Source organism: Lepisosteus platostomus, chromosome 12 (assembly GCF_059453375.1).
Source record: "Lepisosteus platostomus isolate fLepPlt1 chromosome 12, fLepPlt1.hap1, whole genome shotgun sequence".
Lineage (NCBI taxonomy): Eukaryota > Metazoa > Chordata > Actinopteri > Semionotiformes > Lepisosteidae > Lepisosteus > Lepisosteus platostomus.
This window is the reverse complement of record NC_142622.1, coordinates 31,046,516-31,066,504: the sequence shown is the minus strand read 5'-3', so window position 1 is coordinate 31,066,504 and position 19,989 is coordinate 31,046,516. Positions and strand designations below refer to the sequence as shown.

Genomic DNA, 19,989 nt, shown 5'->3' with positions numbered 1-19,989 from the left:
ACTGATTGTTGTCCTATGGACAGACTCTCCCACCTCAGCTGTAGTTCTCTGCAGTTCATCCAGAGTGATCATGGGCCTCTTGGCTGCATCTCTGATCAGTCTTCTCCTTGTCTGAGCTGAAAGTTTAGAGGGACGGCCAGGTCTTGGTAGATTTGCAGTGGTCTGATACTCCTTCCATTTCAAGATGATCGCTTGCACAGTGCTCCTTGGGATGTTTGAAGCTTGGGAAATCTTTATGTATCCAAATCCGGCTTTAAACTTCTCCACAACAATATTACGGACCTGCCTGGTGTGTTCCTTGGTCTTCATGATGCTCTCTGCGCTTTCAACAGAACCTTGAGACTATCACAGAGCAAGTGCATTTATACAGAGACTTGATTACACACAGGTGGATTCTATTTATCACCATCAGTCATTTAGGACAACATTGGATCATTCAGAGATCCTCGCTGAACTTCTGGAGTGAGTTTGCTGCACTGAAAGTAAAGGGGCCGAATAATTTTGCACGCCCCACTTTTCATTTTTTTATTAGTTAAAAAAGTTTCAAAAATCCAATAGATTTCGTTCCACTTCACAATTGTGTCCCACTTGTTGGTGATTCTTCACATAAAATAAAAAATTTATATCTTTATGTTTGAAGCCTGAAATGTGGCAAAAGGTTGAAAAGTTCAAGGGGGCCGAATACTTTCGCAAGGCACTGTATTTTTTAATCGCGTAACATAAACATATTACCGTATGCAAACTGTACTGTATACAATATGTATATGTATATTTAATGTCTTAACTGTGCCCGTTTAAGTATTGAATATTCATATCTAATTTTACCACTGAAGGGAAATCTTAACATAAACATACAGTATATGGCTGGTCTCGGTACTTTAAAGAAAAAAATACACACCAGTATTCCATTTCTCCCTAAACATTGTAAGCTTCGAATGAAACCACTAAATAAAGACATAAATATAGAAATCTTAAGATTTGTTTTATTTAATGTTGGTAGCAGGATGAACTGTCAGAGTGTATATTTTGTCGCAAAGTTGCTACAAGATGTTAACAGTGAAAAAGGTATTTAGAAATGAGTTATTTCAAGATGAAAAAGAAAACATACACGAAACATGGTTTCATTACGACCAGAATCGGTCTTGAGATATTTTTAACTTGATTTACAGTATTTGAGAGGTATGTCTTAACACCGATACTACAGTGCTTAAGTACTGCTCACGTATATGTTTCTAGGTTTATATTATGCATTTCATACGGTCAAATTACTTTTGAGCAACTAATAAGAAGCGCGAAACGGTATGCGTTTTAGTTTCGTTTTGTGCTGGAACCCGTGGATTGATTAGAGATATCAAGTACATACAAGTCATTTTTTAAATGTTGTAGTTCGTCTTGAAAAAATGTTACGAGTACATCATCTATCAACAATTACACAGGTTCTGTTTCCATATTGCGGATTTTGGTTAGGTACAGTATTATCAAATCCAGTGGCGCTGTGTGTTACTTTACTGAGTCCCAATCTGTGATTGAAACCTGTAAAACCGGTTTAATTCGTCACAGCCAGCACTCTTCAGGTGTGAGGGTCTTCTGCTCAGAATGAAACGCTAAAATGTTTGTGTATATTCTAATGGTAGTGGGGGCAGGGTGTGTGGGAACAGGTTTGTTCTTCACACCTGAAACATTTTCTCTGAAAGGATTTTCTTAGCAGTTTAACCGATCTTGTTACAGCATGTTACAGTTTACTATTATTAACCATATTAATTTTAAGTGCTTAATGTAAAATCTTGTAAAAATATATTTTCATTGTTCAAATATACATTAAGTCTGACTATCATATAATAAGTTAAATACAAAACTAAAGAAAAAATAGGGTTAAATATAATTCAAAATATTTTGCTAACAATGTTAACTGTTTATGAATAATAAAATGTATTAACTAAGGAGTAGGATGGCACAGTTGTTAGTATGTTTTTTGTTTTGTTTCTTTTTCATAAATACAACAGTAGTACCTGATGTCTCAGTGGCTTTCAAAATTAAATTATGCATGCAAACCTGTGAACTAGAAAGATAACTAAGATTTTACTACTAATTAAATGACCGCGGGCACTTCCCACCCCCCCCCCCCCTACATTCTCAGAGTAGAACAGACTAACCTTCTAATGAAAGACGGTCCACCCCCCACGGACAGGAAAAGTGCCCACAGGCACTTAAACTTAATATGGTCAGTAACGGTAAACAGTAACATGGTAAGAAGGAGCACGTACAAACGTTTTCGAAATAATTCGAATGTAAGACTCTGATCCTAAAAATGTTTAGGGAGAAAGTGGAATACTGGTGTGTATTTTTTCTTTAAACTACCAATACCAGCCATATACAGTCTGTAACGTAGGGATTTCTATATGTCTTTATTTAGTGTTTACATTAGCGACAAAGGCTAAACTTTTAGCTTCAGTAACGTGTACATATCTCCCCTTTTTATAAAACGACTTGGTTGAAAACTGTTCCAGAGCCACTGTTGTTTCATCAGTGAAAAGTACATCATGAAATGCCTCTCCCTGTTCAATCCACTGGAAAAAAGAAAAGGAGCATAAAGCTTCTGATGGTCATAAACGATATTCATTTAGGAGCAGCATCAGAGGTATGTTTTTAACTGCACTGCATTGGAGAGAATACCATAGTGTGTTTTTTTTTTACTCCCTGGCGGAAACTGGCTTCCAGAAGAAACAGTATGGCTCAGAGATTAAATAAAACTTCACAGACATTAACGAAGAGCATAACGCGTGTACTGTATGCACTGCAAGTACAACCCAACTCTCTGCAGGAGTGCTGGCTGTGACGAATTGAACCGGTTTCACGGGTATTTTCAAAGTAGGAGGCGAGATTTCCAGCGAAAGACACCCCCCCCCCCCCCTCAAAAACCCAGTAAGTACAGTACTTACTAGTTAAAGGCTAGGCTCCCGACTACGGCGAAAGGAACCCTTCTTTCATTAGAAGACAATGAACATATTTTAGCCCTGAATGAATTAATAGCAAACATAGTTTACATAAAAGACATTTTTCCAAGAAAGTTTAGCCTTTGTCACTAATGAAACCACTAAATAAAGACATATATAGAAAAATCTTAAGATTTTTAAAATACATGACTTTGCTAAAATTTATTTGAAAATAAAAACAATTACAACCGCCAGGGGAGAGAGAGAACAGGGGAGGGATGTTGGTTTTGCATAAGGGGCGGGGTTATGGAAAGTAGGTATGTTTGGGAATGTGTAGTTACATGTTCTGGCTGTTTTAGAATTATCGTTGTTGAGTATGGAGTGTTGAGGTATTAATTTTGTGTAATGCTTTATGTTGAAAATTGAGGTGGATTTTGTTTATGATAAACAGGATAAACTGGGATGGGAGGAAGGTTTGGTTTTGCATAAGGGGCGGGATTATGATAATTGGAGGACTTGCGAGTGTAAAATGGTTTGATTATTTGATTTTGTATTGTGGTTGTTATCTATGTTTTTGGTTGGTATTATGTTTATATGGTTGTTTTTGTTGGTTGGTTGTTATTATGGTTATTAATAATACGATCTATAGTTGAAATCTGAGCCTAAATAAAAAGAAAAAGCAAGTGATTAGGTTTATGAGCAATCTAATTACTTATTCGTTTAAAAAGCTATATAAAATAAAGTTTATTATTAATTTGCTGGACAGAGCGGTGAACATTATTATGCATAAGACAAAGATAACGATCCTGATCAGTTTAGAAATCTGTGTACGCTGTAAGGTTTTTATTTCTTAAACTTTTAAAATACACGTTTAGAATTGAAAGAAATCCTCTTCCTGGTATAGCAAACCAGCACGTCTTTTTTCTCCAATCAGAGGGGTGTCAGATGGTGTCAGCCAATCACCATTCTGCGTTGGGTAGCAACGGGTGACTGTTCTCAGGCGGAAGATGTAAACAGCTTAATTTTCGTGTTAAATATTTTTTTAAATTAAAATTCATTCTATACAGCAATCGCATATTTGGGTACCGTTTCATAAAACTTTCATGCTTAAAATGTTTAGGGAGAAATGGAAGACTGGTGTGTATTTTTTCTTTAAACTACCAAGACCAGCCATACACAGTACAGTTTACATACATACAGTAATGTTTTAAATTAATATCGTTTATGACCTTCAGATGCGTTATGCTCCTCTTCTTTTTATGCTCAGCTACTAAAATTTCCCTTTAGTGGTAAAATCCATATAAATATTCAAAACTAAGCGGATTAAAATGTGCACAGTAAAGACATTAAATGATTAAATCTTTGCACTACCAACCAATGCACCACGAGTGCCCCTGTCGGTCATTTTGGCCAGCCAATTACTTGCCCTGCGGTATGCTCCGGTGCCCCGCGGTGGCTTGTGGGTAGGTTACCGTACCGCGGGTTTTTACCGCGCATTTTGAATGGCTGCATCTGTAGCACAGTATCACATGGAACTGTATTATTCTAATTAATCAATTATCTAAATTCTGGTACCATTATTAAACTAATGAAATTAGTAAAACTAATAAATAAAAACTAAGAGGAATTGCAAACACTAGAACCTAAAAGATACTCAAAAAGATTAAGGTCAAGAAAAACAGTTGAAAAATCTATTATTTGTGATTTTACATGGACATAAATGGAGTGTTACAGTACATGCCGGCACATCATTGTCATCTTCTAGACAACATAGGGTAGCAATAAAAAAAGCAAACAGAAAGTTAGTGTATATGGCTAAATGTATGGAACTATGATCAAGTGATGTGATTAAAATTGTGCAATGCATTAGTAAGTTCTCATTTAGAAGATCGTGTACAATTTTGGCCTCCACAAAAGTGAAAAAGATGCTTCTGCTCTGGAGACAGTTCAGGGAAGAGTAATCACTTCAATCCCCAGGCATACAGGAATGTTCTACTCAGAGACTCTGAAAACCTACAGTAAATCTTTCTGTAGTCTTAAAATAGAAGACAAAGGGGGACTTGATTAAAGTATTCAAACTTTTCAAGGTATTGACATAATTAACAGTGTTGACATTTAAGAATATACAGTGAAACATGAACAAGAGGAAACAAATGGAACTAATGAGAACAGGAGGCACTTATCACTTCTTCTTTCAATATACTATTAGCTCATTAGCTAGTAAAATCCAATAAGCAAGATATGTAGAAGTTCAAGTTTAAGTTTAAGTTCAAGTTTAAAAAAGAGTTACTTAATAAGCACATTATTAAAAGAATTGATAGTGGGAACACACAACCTTCTGTTTTTCTCACTTAAGTCCCTAAGTGTGTTTCATTCAACTAAAAACTTGATCATTTCCTAAAGCACCTTCTCTACAAAAGAGAAACTAAAGTAAAAGAAAAGTAAAAACTAACATTTTTCAGTAATATTTATGTAACACAGGTGATGAAACACACAATTATCTTTAATTTTTAATTATAATTCCATACATTTATATAGGGCTTTTCTGGTAATGGGGACTCCCTTCCACCACCTCCAATGTGCAGCCCTCATGTGGATGATACAACGGCAGCCATAATGCACCAGTACGCTCACCACACACCAGCTATCAGTGGCGAGGAGAACAGAGTGATGAAGCCAATTCATAGATGGGGATTGGTAAAGGCCAAAGGGAAATTTGGCCACGACACCAGGGTTACACCCCTACTCTTTTCGAGAAACGCCCTGGGATTTTTAATGACCACAAAATCAAGACCTCGGTTTAATTTCTCATCCGAAGGACAGCGCCTGTTTACAGTATAGTGACCCCATCGTAGACTGCAGGGTGATCACCCCCTGCTGGCCCCACTAACACTCTTCCCGGCAGCAACCTTAATTTTTCTCAGGAGGTCTCACCAGATACTGACCAGATTCACACCTGCTTAGCTTCAGTGGGTTGCCAGTTGTGAGTTGCAGGGTGATATGGCTCCCTAATTAAAAAATAATAATCTTTTCATTACAACAAACCACCCAAGTTTATTCAGCACTACGCTCATACTTTTGTCACCTGACTTATTTCCAAACCTTCCTACTAATAATAGTATGAGAGGTACAAGCACAAGCACCAATCATTGACACAGTTTCTTCAGTATAAGCATACAGTAATTGATTCCAACTAAAACATTAAATTTAAATTAAAAGAGAATACAGGGGTCTTATGCTTGTTACTAGATTTATATACTGTCCAAATGATCACAAATAATACAAATTCTATCTGAACAGACTGTCAGTGGAAACAGGATGGGGTTTAACCATGACCTAAATCCTGCAATCGTTTCATTTGCATAATAGTATTGATCATGTTACAGTTAATTAAATTACTTCATACATTGTGTCAGATTTTCCACTGATGGGTACGTACGCTTCTTATGGATTTCAATCAGATCTGACCACAGGGCCATATTAAATGTACTCAAATGAATGTCTAGCTTGTGTTAGACTGAAAGCATTGACTCATGGTTCTGCTCACCTGGTGATCTTTTCTAGGAAGAGAAACTATGAATCACAAAATATGAGGGGATTCTCCTGCATGTATTAACCAATGCAGATTTTCAATAAACGTGTCAGAAAAGCTCTTACGTACAATTATACGTCATGTCTAACTGTATGACTAAATGTTTTACAATGCCAAAACCAGATCACGGTTTCTATTTTATTTTGAAGAGACTCACCAACCCAATGGTAGGAAAGGACTGAGCAGTTATACCAATGCCACGTAATACTCAGAAGCATGCAGCTTTCTGATACTCGAAGAATGGATGAATGGAAAGCTAACTTGATCACTTAGTATGTGCTATATTACCTTAAAAGAGTGAAATTATTAGAATGAGGGCTGGAAGAGCATTTCTTTGCAGCCTTTACTGACACTGTTCAATATGGTCATTTGTAATTCAACAAAATAGGACATCTTTGGGTGGGAGTGAATACCTTTACAAGGCACTGTATGTTACTGTATGTGCATTTGTCAAAGTTCTTTACAATGACATTACACTCTGCTCAAAGGCATTCTTTCTTTTCTGTTATCAATGACTCTTTCTTATATCTTGTTTAGCACTCATTTGACATTGTTTTCTCTCTGCACAGCTCTCACTGGCTAACTGCTCTCACTTCTAAAATGTTAATATTATAGTTTCAGTGTCTCTTTTTCCTTAAGAAATAAATGACTACTTGGTTACCGGATGATAACCAGTGATGAACATGAATGACAGCTAATTAATAATGGACATACTGTACCTCAGCATTATTCGTAAATTTATTTGTTTTGTGAGTGCATGAAGATTCAGTGGACTGATCTGCTTTGTGACTGCTTGGGTACCCAGTGCAGTGAGGCACACCACTCAGGTTAAGCAGACCTTCTGAAAAAACTAACCCCAGCTTCTTGCAATAAATATGAATCAATTTGTATAAGGTAACTGTATAAGGTCAAATCTTAGCCAAAATTATATTTTGCTTAAAAAAAATTAGGCTTCCATATTATTTTATATTCATTCTGAAAATACATGTCAGTGTTTTGTACTACTAATCTGTGTCACTATCAAACAAAAGGTAATATTACTTCACTTCTTTGCAACCAAATGTTAACAATATGACATTTTATCCTGGATAAAAACCTGGCAGAGACATAACACATACAGTATTGCAGGATTTTGTGACAAAAACTGTGGTGTATTAAACTGACATATTTAACGCTATTAATTATCATTTGCCACTAAAATAATTACTGCAGTACAGTACAATATAAATAACCACATTATGTTCCTCAAGTAATTACTATGAGTCTTTTACGTTAGGGGGTATTACAAGTTTTTTTGTGTTGTTTGGTGGATAGTGCTGTGTTCAAGTTCAGACTGTGGCATATTCTGTGTTGAATTTGCATATTTTCCCATGTTTATGGTGGTTTTTACCTAGTGTTCCAGTTCAGCAGTTCCCACCTCCTTAAGATATAATGGGTAGGATCGAATGGTGTGATAATGTAATAACTGGTATTTAAATTATGTTACACTATGTGCAAAGTTCAGAAGTCAAAGTAGGTAGCTGTGTCAGCATACATAGGCTGCAAAGGAACAAGTAAAGGTTTATTCCATCCTGTAAAGAAAAGAGACAATTTTGGCTGTGGAGCATTCATCAGGTGTCAGTTCAGAAGTCACCTAATGGAATACCAGCTGAAAGACTAATGCATAACACTCCTGTAATGTGGTGAAAGGCAGTGAATAATTTCCAACACTATCCATTATAGAAGTTATAATTCTGTGAAGGCCCACAATCACACTGATTTGTAACCCTATCAATAGGAACATTATATGGAAGGAACAATAAGGTTTCAATAGAAAGGCATAAAAAAGCAATTAACCATTGGTTTTGTAAAAAGCAGTTCCCAATAAAGAACTATTACTTGAACTAGTACATGATGCCAAAACACTGTGCACACATTTGTAATTTCTTAAGTACTAAAGAGTGAATACAAAAAATCAATGACAGAGAAATGTCTTTTAGAGGTGAGGATTAAGAGTTAAGTTTGTCACTACCAACAAGAAAATTGATATAAAAGCCAGTAGCTATATCACAACTCACAACTGGCAACCACCTGGCAGCTAAGGTTGCTGCTGGAGAGTTGTTAATGTGACCAGTAGGGAGCGCTCACCCTGTGGTCAGTGTGGGTACTGATGCCCCAGTATAGTGATGGGACACTATACTTTAAAAAGGCGCCGTCCTTCGAATGAGATGTTAAACCAAGGTCCTGACTCTGTGTGGTCATTAAAAATCCCAGGGCATTTCTCAAAAACAGTAGGGGTGTAAGCCTGTTTTCGTAGCCAAATATCCCTTTGGCCTTTACCAATAATAGCCTCCTAATAATCGCCATCAATGAATTGGCTTTATCACTCTGTTCTCCTCCCCACTGATAGCTGGTGTGTGGAGAGCATACTGTGCATAATTTGGTTGCTGTCACATCATCCATGTGAGAGCTATACATTGCTGGTGGTGGAGGGGCGTCCCCATTACCTCTAAAGCGCTATTAGTGGAGTGTCCAGAAAAGCGCTATATAAGTGTTAGATTATTATTAAATTTTAAAATACTTGGTTTCAATGTTGTGATTTAGGTTTTTGGGGGGTTTTACAGTATGTACATCATATATGTTATAGTAATAATGTACCTTTTTTTAGTTGTCCTATAGATTTGATGTGCTGCATAATGTATTATCCATTCATTTTCTAACTGCTTTATCCAGTTCAGAGTCAGGAGGAAGCAAGAGCCTATTCCAGGGAGCAATGGGATCTAGGCCGAGTACACCCTGGACAGGATGCCAGTCCACTGCATGACCCACACAGACACAGACACACACACACTCACACCAAGGCTAGTTTTCCCAGAATCCAATTAAAATAACCTAAATTAAGTATGAATGCACAATATTCACCCACAGATCAAATTTGTTCAAATTTTAAATAAAGCTGTTCTCAGAATGACTAGTCATATTTACTTATTTTTTTACAATTTAATCTTTCTTAATCTTTGTACTATTATAATTGGTATAGCAGGTGATTCTGTAGTTACTTCACATTTTTCTAAACTGCTTTTACATTTCTAGAGGAACAAGTCTTACTTCAACCACAACTGAAAAATAGTTTTGTTTCATTGAAGTTTTCCATGTGATTCAAAGTCAGAGAATGGAGATATTTGTAAATATGCAAAGCCAATGCTTTCTCAGATGTATGAATTAAAATCAATCATTAAAAAACAACATTGCATTGCTTATAAAAAGTAATACATTTGTTACAATATATGTTCCAATATATACCTTGCTATGCAAGATTTTGACAGTAACAATAAGATAAAATGTTATCCTGACAGAGGTTTTTCCAAGCAGATCAGTACAGTACCTGGAAAACTTATTTTGCTATTGCACAATAATGTCTTTATTGAAAGTATAAACCCATATGTCCTTATTTTTCAGATGTTATAAATAGAAATATTTTGTGTTTGAGATGCTTTAAAGACTAAGCTGTAAAAATACTGAGAACAGACGTGTTTACTATTTATGCAACCAAAGGAAAACCCATTAATTTGGGGGGATTCACCATACAGTTTTGAATAAGGTTATACACAATTTACCATCATTCTCTTACTTGAAACTAAAAGTGTCTCTGATAAATAGTAATTTCTATGAAAATTACTTCATTACTGAAACCACAAACGCATCATTCTTATCTTTTTCAACAGAGTTAAAGGCTGTCACACAATGGTTGAAAAGTTACTGCTGTCATTTAAACTTTGGAATGTTTTTTAAAGTTTTTTTAATGAATCACAGAATGCTTTTAACTTGAGAACTGCTGTAACTGTACCATAGCTTTAGCAAAGAAAAATCTTCTAACTAAAACCCAAGTGATTACTTCAAAAATCCTTTCACACTATTATACACTTTGGTGCCTCATGCAACTTAATTTTAAACTTGTTTTTAAGTTTAAAAAACATAATAATTACTATGTTTATTTAGTGAATGTCTTACCTGCATGTTCTCTCTGAGGTCAGTGGCTTCACGTAGTGGCTGGGCAGCAGTCTTGAAGACCTCATCCACAGCTTTAATCACAAGAACCCTCATGGTGGCATATTCTCTGGATTTCTTCCCCTTCCGCACAGAAAGACCACGCTTATGAGGCTTTCCTCCTCCTCTCCGGTTGGTGATGGCCACATGCACAAACAGCCAGGCATGGGGTAGCACCTCCCCTGTGAGTGACTGCAGAGGTATGTGCCGAAAGCCCGGCTGTAAACACTCAAATGGAATTGTATACTGGCCAATAAATTCATCCCCAATGTAATCGTCATCTAGCACCACAAAACGCACCATTGCTAGTTCAGGCAGGTTAATCTGGAACTCAAAACTCTCATCAAAGATGGGGTTGTCTCCATTCTGATTGACAGTTTTTGTCCGTTGTTCAGCACAATCAGCTGGAATCCCATGAATTTCTACATATACATAAGGATCAACTACATCACCCTTGGCACCCGAGCCTTTGGGTTTGGGGAAATTCTGACCACTTATTATTTTAATGTGGAGAAGCTGAGGAGACACTCCAGGAACAGAGTCTTTAGTGTTGGCACTAAAATATGACACCTCCTCCCTCATAATTGCAGGACGTAGTACGTAGCCACAGTTCCCATTTTGGCGGAACCACCCAATGTTCAAGTCCATCATCAAGCCTGGAGTTTGAAAATTCATGGCCACTATTTGGCAGCCACATTTCCAGAAATCCTGCGGATTCATATTACTGGAATCTATCCGCATGGGACTTGGATAAACTCTGGCAAGAAACCTTTTGTTGTAATTGACAAAGTCCCCAGGTTGCTCACTGGCGTGGCGGGTAGCAAAGACCTCATTGAAAGAGCAGATCTCCCAGTATTTTTGGTTCAGGAAAGAGACCTGAAAGTCCTTAAAACCTACTGATTTGCAGAGGCTAACCAAGTCAGAAAGGTCTTTGGAAAGCTGAAATCTCTTCTGAGGCACCATAGACTGTTGTTCCCCAGTTTCGTTACCCACTCTCTGAGACATTTCTGCTCCCTCATCTTCATCGGTCACATCACCTTCTGGGTTGACACAGTTGGGTGGAAGCTTCTTGGCTTTTAATAAGATTTTGCCCTTCAGATCATCAGGCGATGGAAGATAGCTCTCTTCTATGTTAGGAGAATCAGTGTGGATTTTATCCCCCAGAATCTTTTTCAGATGTTGAACCATGACCTTCTGCTGCTTGAGTGAACAGTGATTTTCCAAACAAAGTATTAAGGGGTACTCAGATGCCACAAAAGCATATTTGTTAATGATATCAATGACACTGCGGAAGACTATCTGTGATGTCATCGTGTGTCCTGTGTAAATGACTGGCTCATTGTCTGGGCCATCCCACACATCCAATTCAACACTCCGGCAACCCATTTTAAGAGCCCGAATGTATCCTGTGATGTCAGAAGGGCCACGGAACTGGTCCTCTATTAAGTACGTGTTGTGTGATGAATTAATGTAATAGTGGGATAAGGGCTGAAGCATGTCCTGACATACTTTTTTATGTTCAGGATCAAATATATGGCACTCAGGGGACATGAGGTAACTGGTAAAGCCATCTAAAGACAGCCATCCTTTTTGCTGGCCCTCCTTTGATGGTTCATAGTTTTGGATCACTTCAAGGCTGGTATCTTCATTGACATGAGCCATTCCCTGTTCTGCCTCTAAAAACATCATGAGATCCTTGGTATCAAGAAACTCCTTATTGCTTGAGAACTGAACTAGCAGAAAGTAGATCTCTGGCCTTGTGCAAAGTTCATGAAAGACTTCAATGAACTCCTCCTTTGTAACATCACTTCCAATTTTGTCTTTAGCTTTGTGAAACTCTTTGAACTTAAGCTCTACTTTGACATTTTTCAGTCCAGGATTTAAGTTTTTAATCATCTGAACAGCTGTACCTAAACTTATATGACCCACACCATCAACATCTGCCTCGGCAAAGAGATCAGACAACCATGAAGTCCTCATGTTGTTTTGGCTGCTCTCAATCATGTTCAGAGTGTGTTTCCCATACGATATCAGATATCTTAGCCCAGTGACCCAGATATTTGCTACATCTGCAGAGTTAGCAACCAAGTCAAGGGATTCATAGTTTTCCCCATATATGACTGAAAATGCACAGTCTTCTGAAATTTGATCATAAACTCCATTAGCTCGGAAAATATCAGTGTTCTTTCCAGTTCGCACTTCCTTAATGGATTTAATATCAATCTTTGCCTTTTCTGATTCTTTTTTGGAAGGTTCCCATCTCAGCGACTGCATATCCGCATCTAAAAGAAAGTACCTGTGATACACACGGGAATTGGAGCGAACTTTTTTGAGTTCCGAACCCTCCACCATGGAGTTGATGCAGTCACTAGCACTGCTGATCTTCTTTTCAGTTGGCATGCTGCTGAAGGAGACTGTTTTCTTTCTCTCTCGTCTCTGTCTTGAGCCATCCTGGAAAAGGGGGAAATAATAATTCAATATATGGTTGCTAGTGAAGACCTGCAAAGCGTTCCTGTATATATCATTCATATAGTCTGTCATATATTCTTAAATCAGCCATATATCATTCATATATTCTGTTTAAAAAAAGGATGTGTAAACAGGAACCATGACATCAATGCCAGAATGTGAAGAGTGATTTCATTAATAGCTATGTTCTCCACAATATAGGAATTCATTAAACTACGGATGAAGGATAATAGTAGCTATATCATTGTTACTATACGATCTTGTCACAGGTGGTAAAAAGAAACCACAGATGCTGTAATGTGCATGTCACCATACAGTAGCTGCATATTTGTTATACTCAGAAAGAATATTGTTGTTTTGAACTAAAGCTAGCTTTTGGAAATGGAACATTTGAAATTAAGATAAAAACATTTATGGCATTTCATTTTGAAACAATGAACAGAACACTACACTAGTAGGGCAATTGGGAAACAGTTTCAGTTTTGTATTTAAATATAATTAAATTATATTTCAATACACTTAAAACAAGGTGCACACTTTCACTGCAGCGTGTAAACCAACACTATATATCGTTAATCATTGTTCCCGATTATGACAATTGTAGCAGAACAGCAGCAGCTGCAAGGGGAGCTTGCATGGGTAAGGTGTTTAAAGAATCATATAAAGGTTCATATCCGTATAAAAAGGATTATTCGAGACATCGGAAGAGAATATGTGGGTTAAGAGTAGTGCTGGGCGATAATTCGATAACGATAATTATCGCAATATAATTTTCCTCTATATAATTTTAACAAAAGTTCGATAAATGTTCGATATATATGTTTATGCTTTGCGCATGATATTCGTATGCGCACAAAATACTGCGTGAGTGCAGACCGGGCAGCTAACGTGGTGTTGTTTACCCACATGGTGGTGGCTGACAGGATTGTAGTTAGAATGGAGAAATGAGGGACACAAATGTAGTGCAAATGTAAGCAAATGTAGTGCTGCCAACGACCAGCTCGAAGGACGATGACATCGTCGACAGAAAAGGTCATTCAACTTCGGTAATTTGGAGATATTTTGGCTTTTTACGATCAGACATAAAACAGAGCACTTTAAACTTTGCAATCTGTCTGAGCCATCTTCTATGTGTGTTTTATCACACTGCAGTATTTAATTTTTCTGTTAAGATATTTATTTTATAAATTTTACTCATGCATATTTTGACATAAAAAAGACTTGAATACTCTCTACCTCAGATTTGTTTAATGTTTCTGCTGTTTGGCAAGTGTTTGTTGTGTTCTTAAAATAAAGAGTTGTTTAATTTACCAAAAACTGGTTTCTTCAACTTTCACTCAGGGGAAAAAATCTGCCTTTAAACTTGAAAGAAATAATGATTTGACATTTATCGTGATAATTATCGATATCGACTGATATTGAATATTTTATTGTGATAATGTTTTTGGCCATATTGCCCAGCCCTATGCACTTGTCACAGCTGACGTCCATTAACTGGTCATTTTCAAAATGGGTTGAGAGAAGGAGATCCCACAGAGAAGAACGTACAGACAGAGAGCAAAGAGAGGGAACAACAGAGAGAATGCCCACGACTGTATCATCAATAGTGGGATCCTAGTCTTATATCAGTTGCTGCGGTTATGCTCTCGGGTTGTAAACTGTCACTTGGTTGCTCTATAAGCTAAGAGCTCCAGCCTGACCCATTGGAAAAAAGGAAGCAGTTCTCACGTTGAAGCTGTCCTAGTGCCTTTGGGTTAGGCACTAGGTTGTTCCCCCGTCAGCAACCAAGAGTATTGCTTGGTAAAGTGCTAACATACTTAGTTCTTGCTGTGGCTGGGTCACCGATATGGTATAGGTTATTGGACAGCAGTTCTGGCCAAATGGGATCTACGAGGCAGTAACTGATTATACAGAAAAAGGTTTAAGACCATGGAAGACAGACCTGGAAGTGTTCTCTCACCTCAGAAGGGGAATTGGGTAGAAACATCAAATGTGGTTACAAACCCTGAAGGAGATTTGTGGTTCCCCAGGAGAGGATGGTTTAATAATTTAACTTTTTTTTGTTGTTTACAAAAAGCATTAGGAGTTTAGATTTGTTAGAGGGAGTGAACCATGGGTGAGTGAGGAAGGAAGATTGTTTCATAGTTCTAAGTCCACTGTACACAGAAGGTGACTTTGAAAGATCCCTGAGCTCAGAATCCATGAGCAAAAGGTTAAGGAATCCTGCAATTAGTTATTCCTTGGGTTGCATGAGGTTACAGGATGGGGACACTCATAGTGTAAGTTACCTGGGGAAAAACAAGGTCTGACCTCAATTGGGAGCTAAGGGTTTTTTCTGGAAGGAAAAACACTAACACCAAAAACTCAGTAGAACCTTACATGTCAGTGTTCTCAGTGCTGAAGGGCTGTGTAGTCCATTCCTGGAGTGAGAATGTTCTGGGAAGTAGAGGTTAGTTATGTATCCATAGAGCTGAAGAGCAATAGGACCATAGGAAGACAACTAGTCACAGGTCATTAAATGCCAAAAAATAATTTACAGTCGAGATTGTTCACATTTTGTTTTTATTGCGGTACCATGTAATATCCTAACAAATTGAACATTAAAAAAAAAACAATCTAGATAGCTGCAATGCTGTGAGTCACTGGCCGGGTGTGGCGAAAAACAGAATTGTCATGGTAACAGAGCTAGTGACTAGAGGCTGTGCAGCTACACTATGTCATCGCCTTATTCGCTTCTGAGCTAAAATCTTTCAGTACGCAATCTCTCTTGTACCCTTGATATTTAATCTTTTTTCAGTGAAATCAATTAATCAAGTTAACATACAGTATAACACACTTCTATGCTGAAAGCATTTAGAAAAGACTATTTCCATGTGATTTAAGCAGCATTAACAATCTTACAACTTAGTAAGTAGAAAAATTTCCACATTAGTGTCATTTAATTCTAACATGACTATAGGCTACACCTCTGCTTTACTGTATTTGTTTTAACCAGAATGGCTTCCTTTTGTAAAGTATTTTTCTGTTGTAAACATATTGACTAACTGATTCAGTAGGGTAAAAAGAGAAGTGTAAAAAGGGTGGTTTTCACAGAAACAGCTTTCATAAACACTCTGGTTTGGACATGGTTTATTTGCCATCATACAGTACGTGACTCTCACAATTATCCTGCTATGCACTTACAATACGATCAGTAAGAAACAACAGATTCAGGCTACTTCTTAAAGAATGATTGTCTGCACTATTAGAGATGTTTGTTTAAGTTCTCTGCTTCTGCTCTTGTGTTTCAATGTAAACTAATGCACAGTAAATGCTTTGGTGCTGTATGCATACATACAATGGGTGGCTTTTGAAGATCAACGTTAAAATTAAGCAAGCAATGCTGACAGATGATTTACAAGAGGCAACTGAGAGCAGAAAGTGAAAATTAAGAGTGGCTTGAAAAAAAAGAATGCTCCTGGATACAAGCAATATTATTACAGACTCCATGGACAAAGGTGGGATAATCTACTGTCTTAAAGCAACCAGCTTCAGAATATTAAAGTTGTACTGATTATTCATGCAAAACATAGCCATCTGCTTGTGGAAAAACAATCTTTTTGAAAACAAGGTTTCCTGACAGTTCACATCCAGGAAGGATGGCAAGTTATGATCTCATTTGTAGCATCAAACCGCTTTCTCTCTATTCAAAATGCCCTTGTTTACAAACAGACGTAAGGCTTTTTTAAAAATACACATATAAATTTCACCTAATGGTTCCAGAACTCACATGCAACCACTACTATAAATTAAATTTACCATAGTAAAAATATACCATAGCAATCAACACAGCTGGCACACCTGCAGTACACACTACTTGGAACAGGTGGTCGTGTTTCAATGTTATTAACAATAATGATGCTTTTGAGATTTTCAAAGCAATGTTTACTATTTTATTTATTATTAAATATTTTTATAATATTATTTTATTGTGGTGGAAGATATTAAGACAAGCAAAACATGTTTTTAAAAATGTAATAGTAATTTAGGATTAGAAATTAAATTTGACAATATGAGTTTCTTGAAATTTTTGACAGTTTGTTTCTTTACCATGGTTATATTTTGAGAACTACTATTATTTGCTGCATCATTCTGGTGAAATTATTATAAGGGACTTTAAAAACTAGATTCACTCATTCAGTGCTTCATCTACTAATAAACCAAGGCGTATTATGACGGATGGCTAAGTTCTTAGGATGTCTTGGAAGTTTAACTTGCAAATTAGAGACGGAGGAAAGCTCTACAGTACATAACTGTCATAGTTGTCTGATATTATTAAGAAAGCCTCATTCATACTGGTAAACACTCTGAGACTTTAACACTTAGCAAATAGTAACAGGACTATCTGTACTAATTCCACGATACACATCACCGACAAATGTCTATACACAGACTTGTTTTATCTGTACACATCCAATATACACAAAGAACTACAGACTGTTAGCTGTCTTATCATGTTGATATGCTCAGAAATTTATTCTAAGTAATCCCATGAATAAATTACATTCTTCAAACAATACATTAACTTAAGATAAATAAAACACTACAGTGCCAGGAAAATCATTAACGAAGTTGATTTTAATGGCCTTCCATATTTGATCACATGGACATGCAGATTCAGTACCTGGATTTTTTATAACTTCCTACAGTGTTTACGGTTCTGTAATGTCGTTAACTATATTTAAGACTAATACTCTAGTATAACTGTGGCAATCTACCAACTTTTCAACATAGGCTCATACCTTTTGCTATACTGGATATTTTGACTATAGTCATCACTATATCTATTTCAACTATACTACAAACTGTGTCACAGAAACATGAGTTCAACATAGTAGGTTCTTATGCCTAAGCTTCAACTCAGGAGATAACAATGAGCTGACTCATTTTAGAGCTGTTTGTGTTAATTAAATTTTCCTGCTAAAGTAGGACTGCAGATAAGCTTTTTTTTTCTAAATATGACACCAAAAAAATGTAGTTCATTATGTCAAATACCAAAACATAAAACTACTGCATAACCTGCAAGTTACAGGTCTCTTTACATCAACAGCTTAAGCAACTATCCAATTCAATTAAGTTGAATTGTCAATTGACTATATTCCAAATAACATTTAAAAGAAAATAAGCTTGTTGTGACACATTGTCAACCAGTGTGCATTTACAAAGCCACAGCTGTAGGAAATTAATGGTTTGATAAATTACAGCTGTAGACATTCCAATTTATATGGAAAATCATACCTCTTGAATGAAAGCGGGAGACTGCACAAGTTCTCGCGTAAAGCAGGTAGACTACATGGTCTCTCGCAGGCTCTCTTGCATAGAGACGCAAATCTTAACTCTTTAAATGGCAATGCATGTCAGTGAAGTACTGTACTCTCTGGAGCTTGCCATGAATTAATGTGTTTGATGCAGGCAGTGCATGAGAGAGACACACTGGCAGGTGCTGCTGGCCCACATGCCAAAGTGGCATAAAAAAAATAGGGCAACAATATGGTCAGCTGTTGAGATACCATGGAGATATGGGACGAGACTGGAATCCAGCCCATGCCAATCGGTTTCACCACAACCCAGTGAAAAGCAATCTTATGCAGAGTTAGGCATTGGATTTACTGAAGGCTGCAGAAGTCTGTGATGATGAATTTGTGCTTGGAGAACAGGTGTGGCCTGGATAGCTGAGGACTGTCAGCCACAGATGTTGAAGAAGTGTTGCCATTGTGTTTGTAGGAGTTAACATTGTGCAGGTGAAGAAGACTGAACAGTGTTGCCTGGAACACCGTGTGATATCTAGGAGCCTGGTGGGGTTCAGACCTCCTGATGGAAAAGGGCTTTCAGATTGCAGTAGGCCTTCTCTAGTCATGCCCAATTAAGAGAAATGTGGATGAGGAGAAAAAGAGTAAATGAAAGAGTTGTGTGCATTTGTGTATGTGTAATTGTGAAATGGAAGAGCAGGACACTCACTTGATGGTCGACTCGTGCCCAAAGTGTTGTCCCTGTCTATCTTTCCTCACTAACCAAGGAGGGAGCTGATTCTTATTTTTCTACATCCTGCCAAAGGTGGATTTACATCAACATACTATATTCTCAAATTATCAATAATCTGCTTTTTTTAAAGATAGCTCAATATACAACCATTAAACTTGTGATACAGCAAACAAATCTATTTTATGGGCAGGTACTGTATGTTTTGCATGATATTAATATACAATTTTATAACAGCTTTTGTTCATTAAATAGTGTTCCCATGTTCCTCATGTTCTTGGGACTTTTACAGAGCACCATGCGTACTCTCTCATACAGCATGTAACATTGACAACCATCTGGACTATCAGTACAGGAACTCCTTTGTAATGGAGTACAATGAAAACACAGTCATGCCAGTCCTAGTTTTAAAGAGGAAAGACCTGCAGTGGCCTGCAGGTAAAGGGGTTAGCTGTTAACGACAGCATTTTCCGCATCCCTTTGGCACAAAAAAAAGGGTTTTCTCTTACATAATACATAATTATAGCTACTGTATAATACATTATGCATAATGGTAAGACCCAGATTTTAGTCACAACAAAGCAGCATGAACTGACCTGTGAATCATTAGAAATAATAACTATCATCAAACATAGAAATGATCCTAACAGTCATACAATATCCTTGAAATAATCATAACTGAACCTGAACTGGACTGTATTAAGGTCTGGAAATGTTTGGGCTGGTTAAAATCCAACACAAAATATTGAATCACTTGCAACCTTTTATTAGTTTTGTCACTTCTCTACTTGAAAGATAAACATTATTTTAGTTATGCACACCTGAAGAAGGCTCCACAGCCGAAATATTTTCTTTTCCACTCAGCATGGAATAAACCTTCACCTCTTCTTTTGCCACCTACGCATCCTACCTACTGTACTTGAACTTTTTTAAGCCCTTTCTGCTGCAACC

General features: G+C 37.1%; 1 protein-coding gene across 2 annotated transcripts in view; it reads right to left on the bottom strand.

Annotated features, from left to right (window-relative positions):
* Positions 1–19,989, bottom strand: part of plcl2 (phospholipase C like 2) — a 115,173-nt gene that overhangs the window by 43,024 nt on the left and 52,160 nt on the right. For both annotated transcript variants that reach the window (XM_088601616.1, XM_088601615.1), the window contains exon 2: positions 10,516–13,002. In XM_088601616.1, coding sequence (XP_088457742.1) covers positions 10,516–13,002 — 2,487 coding nt within the window. The remainder of the gene's footprint in view (positions 1–10,515; positions 13,003–19,989) is intronic.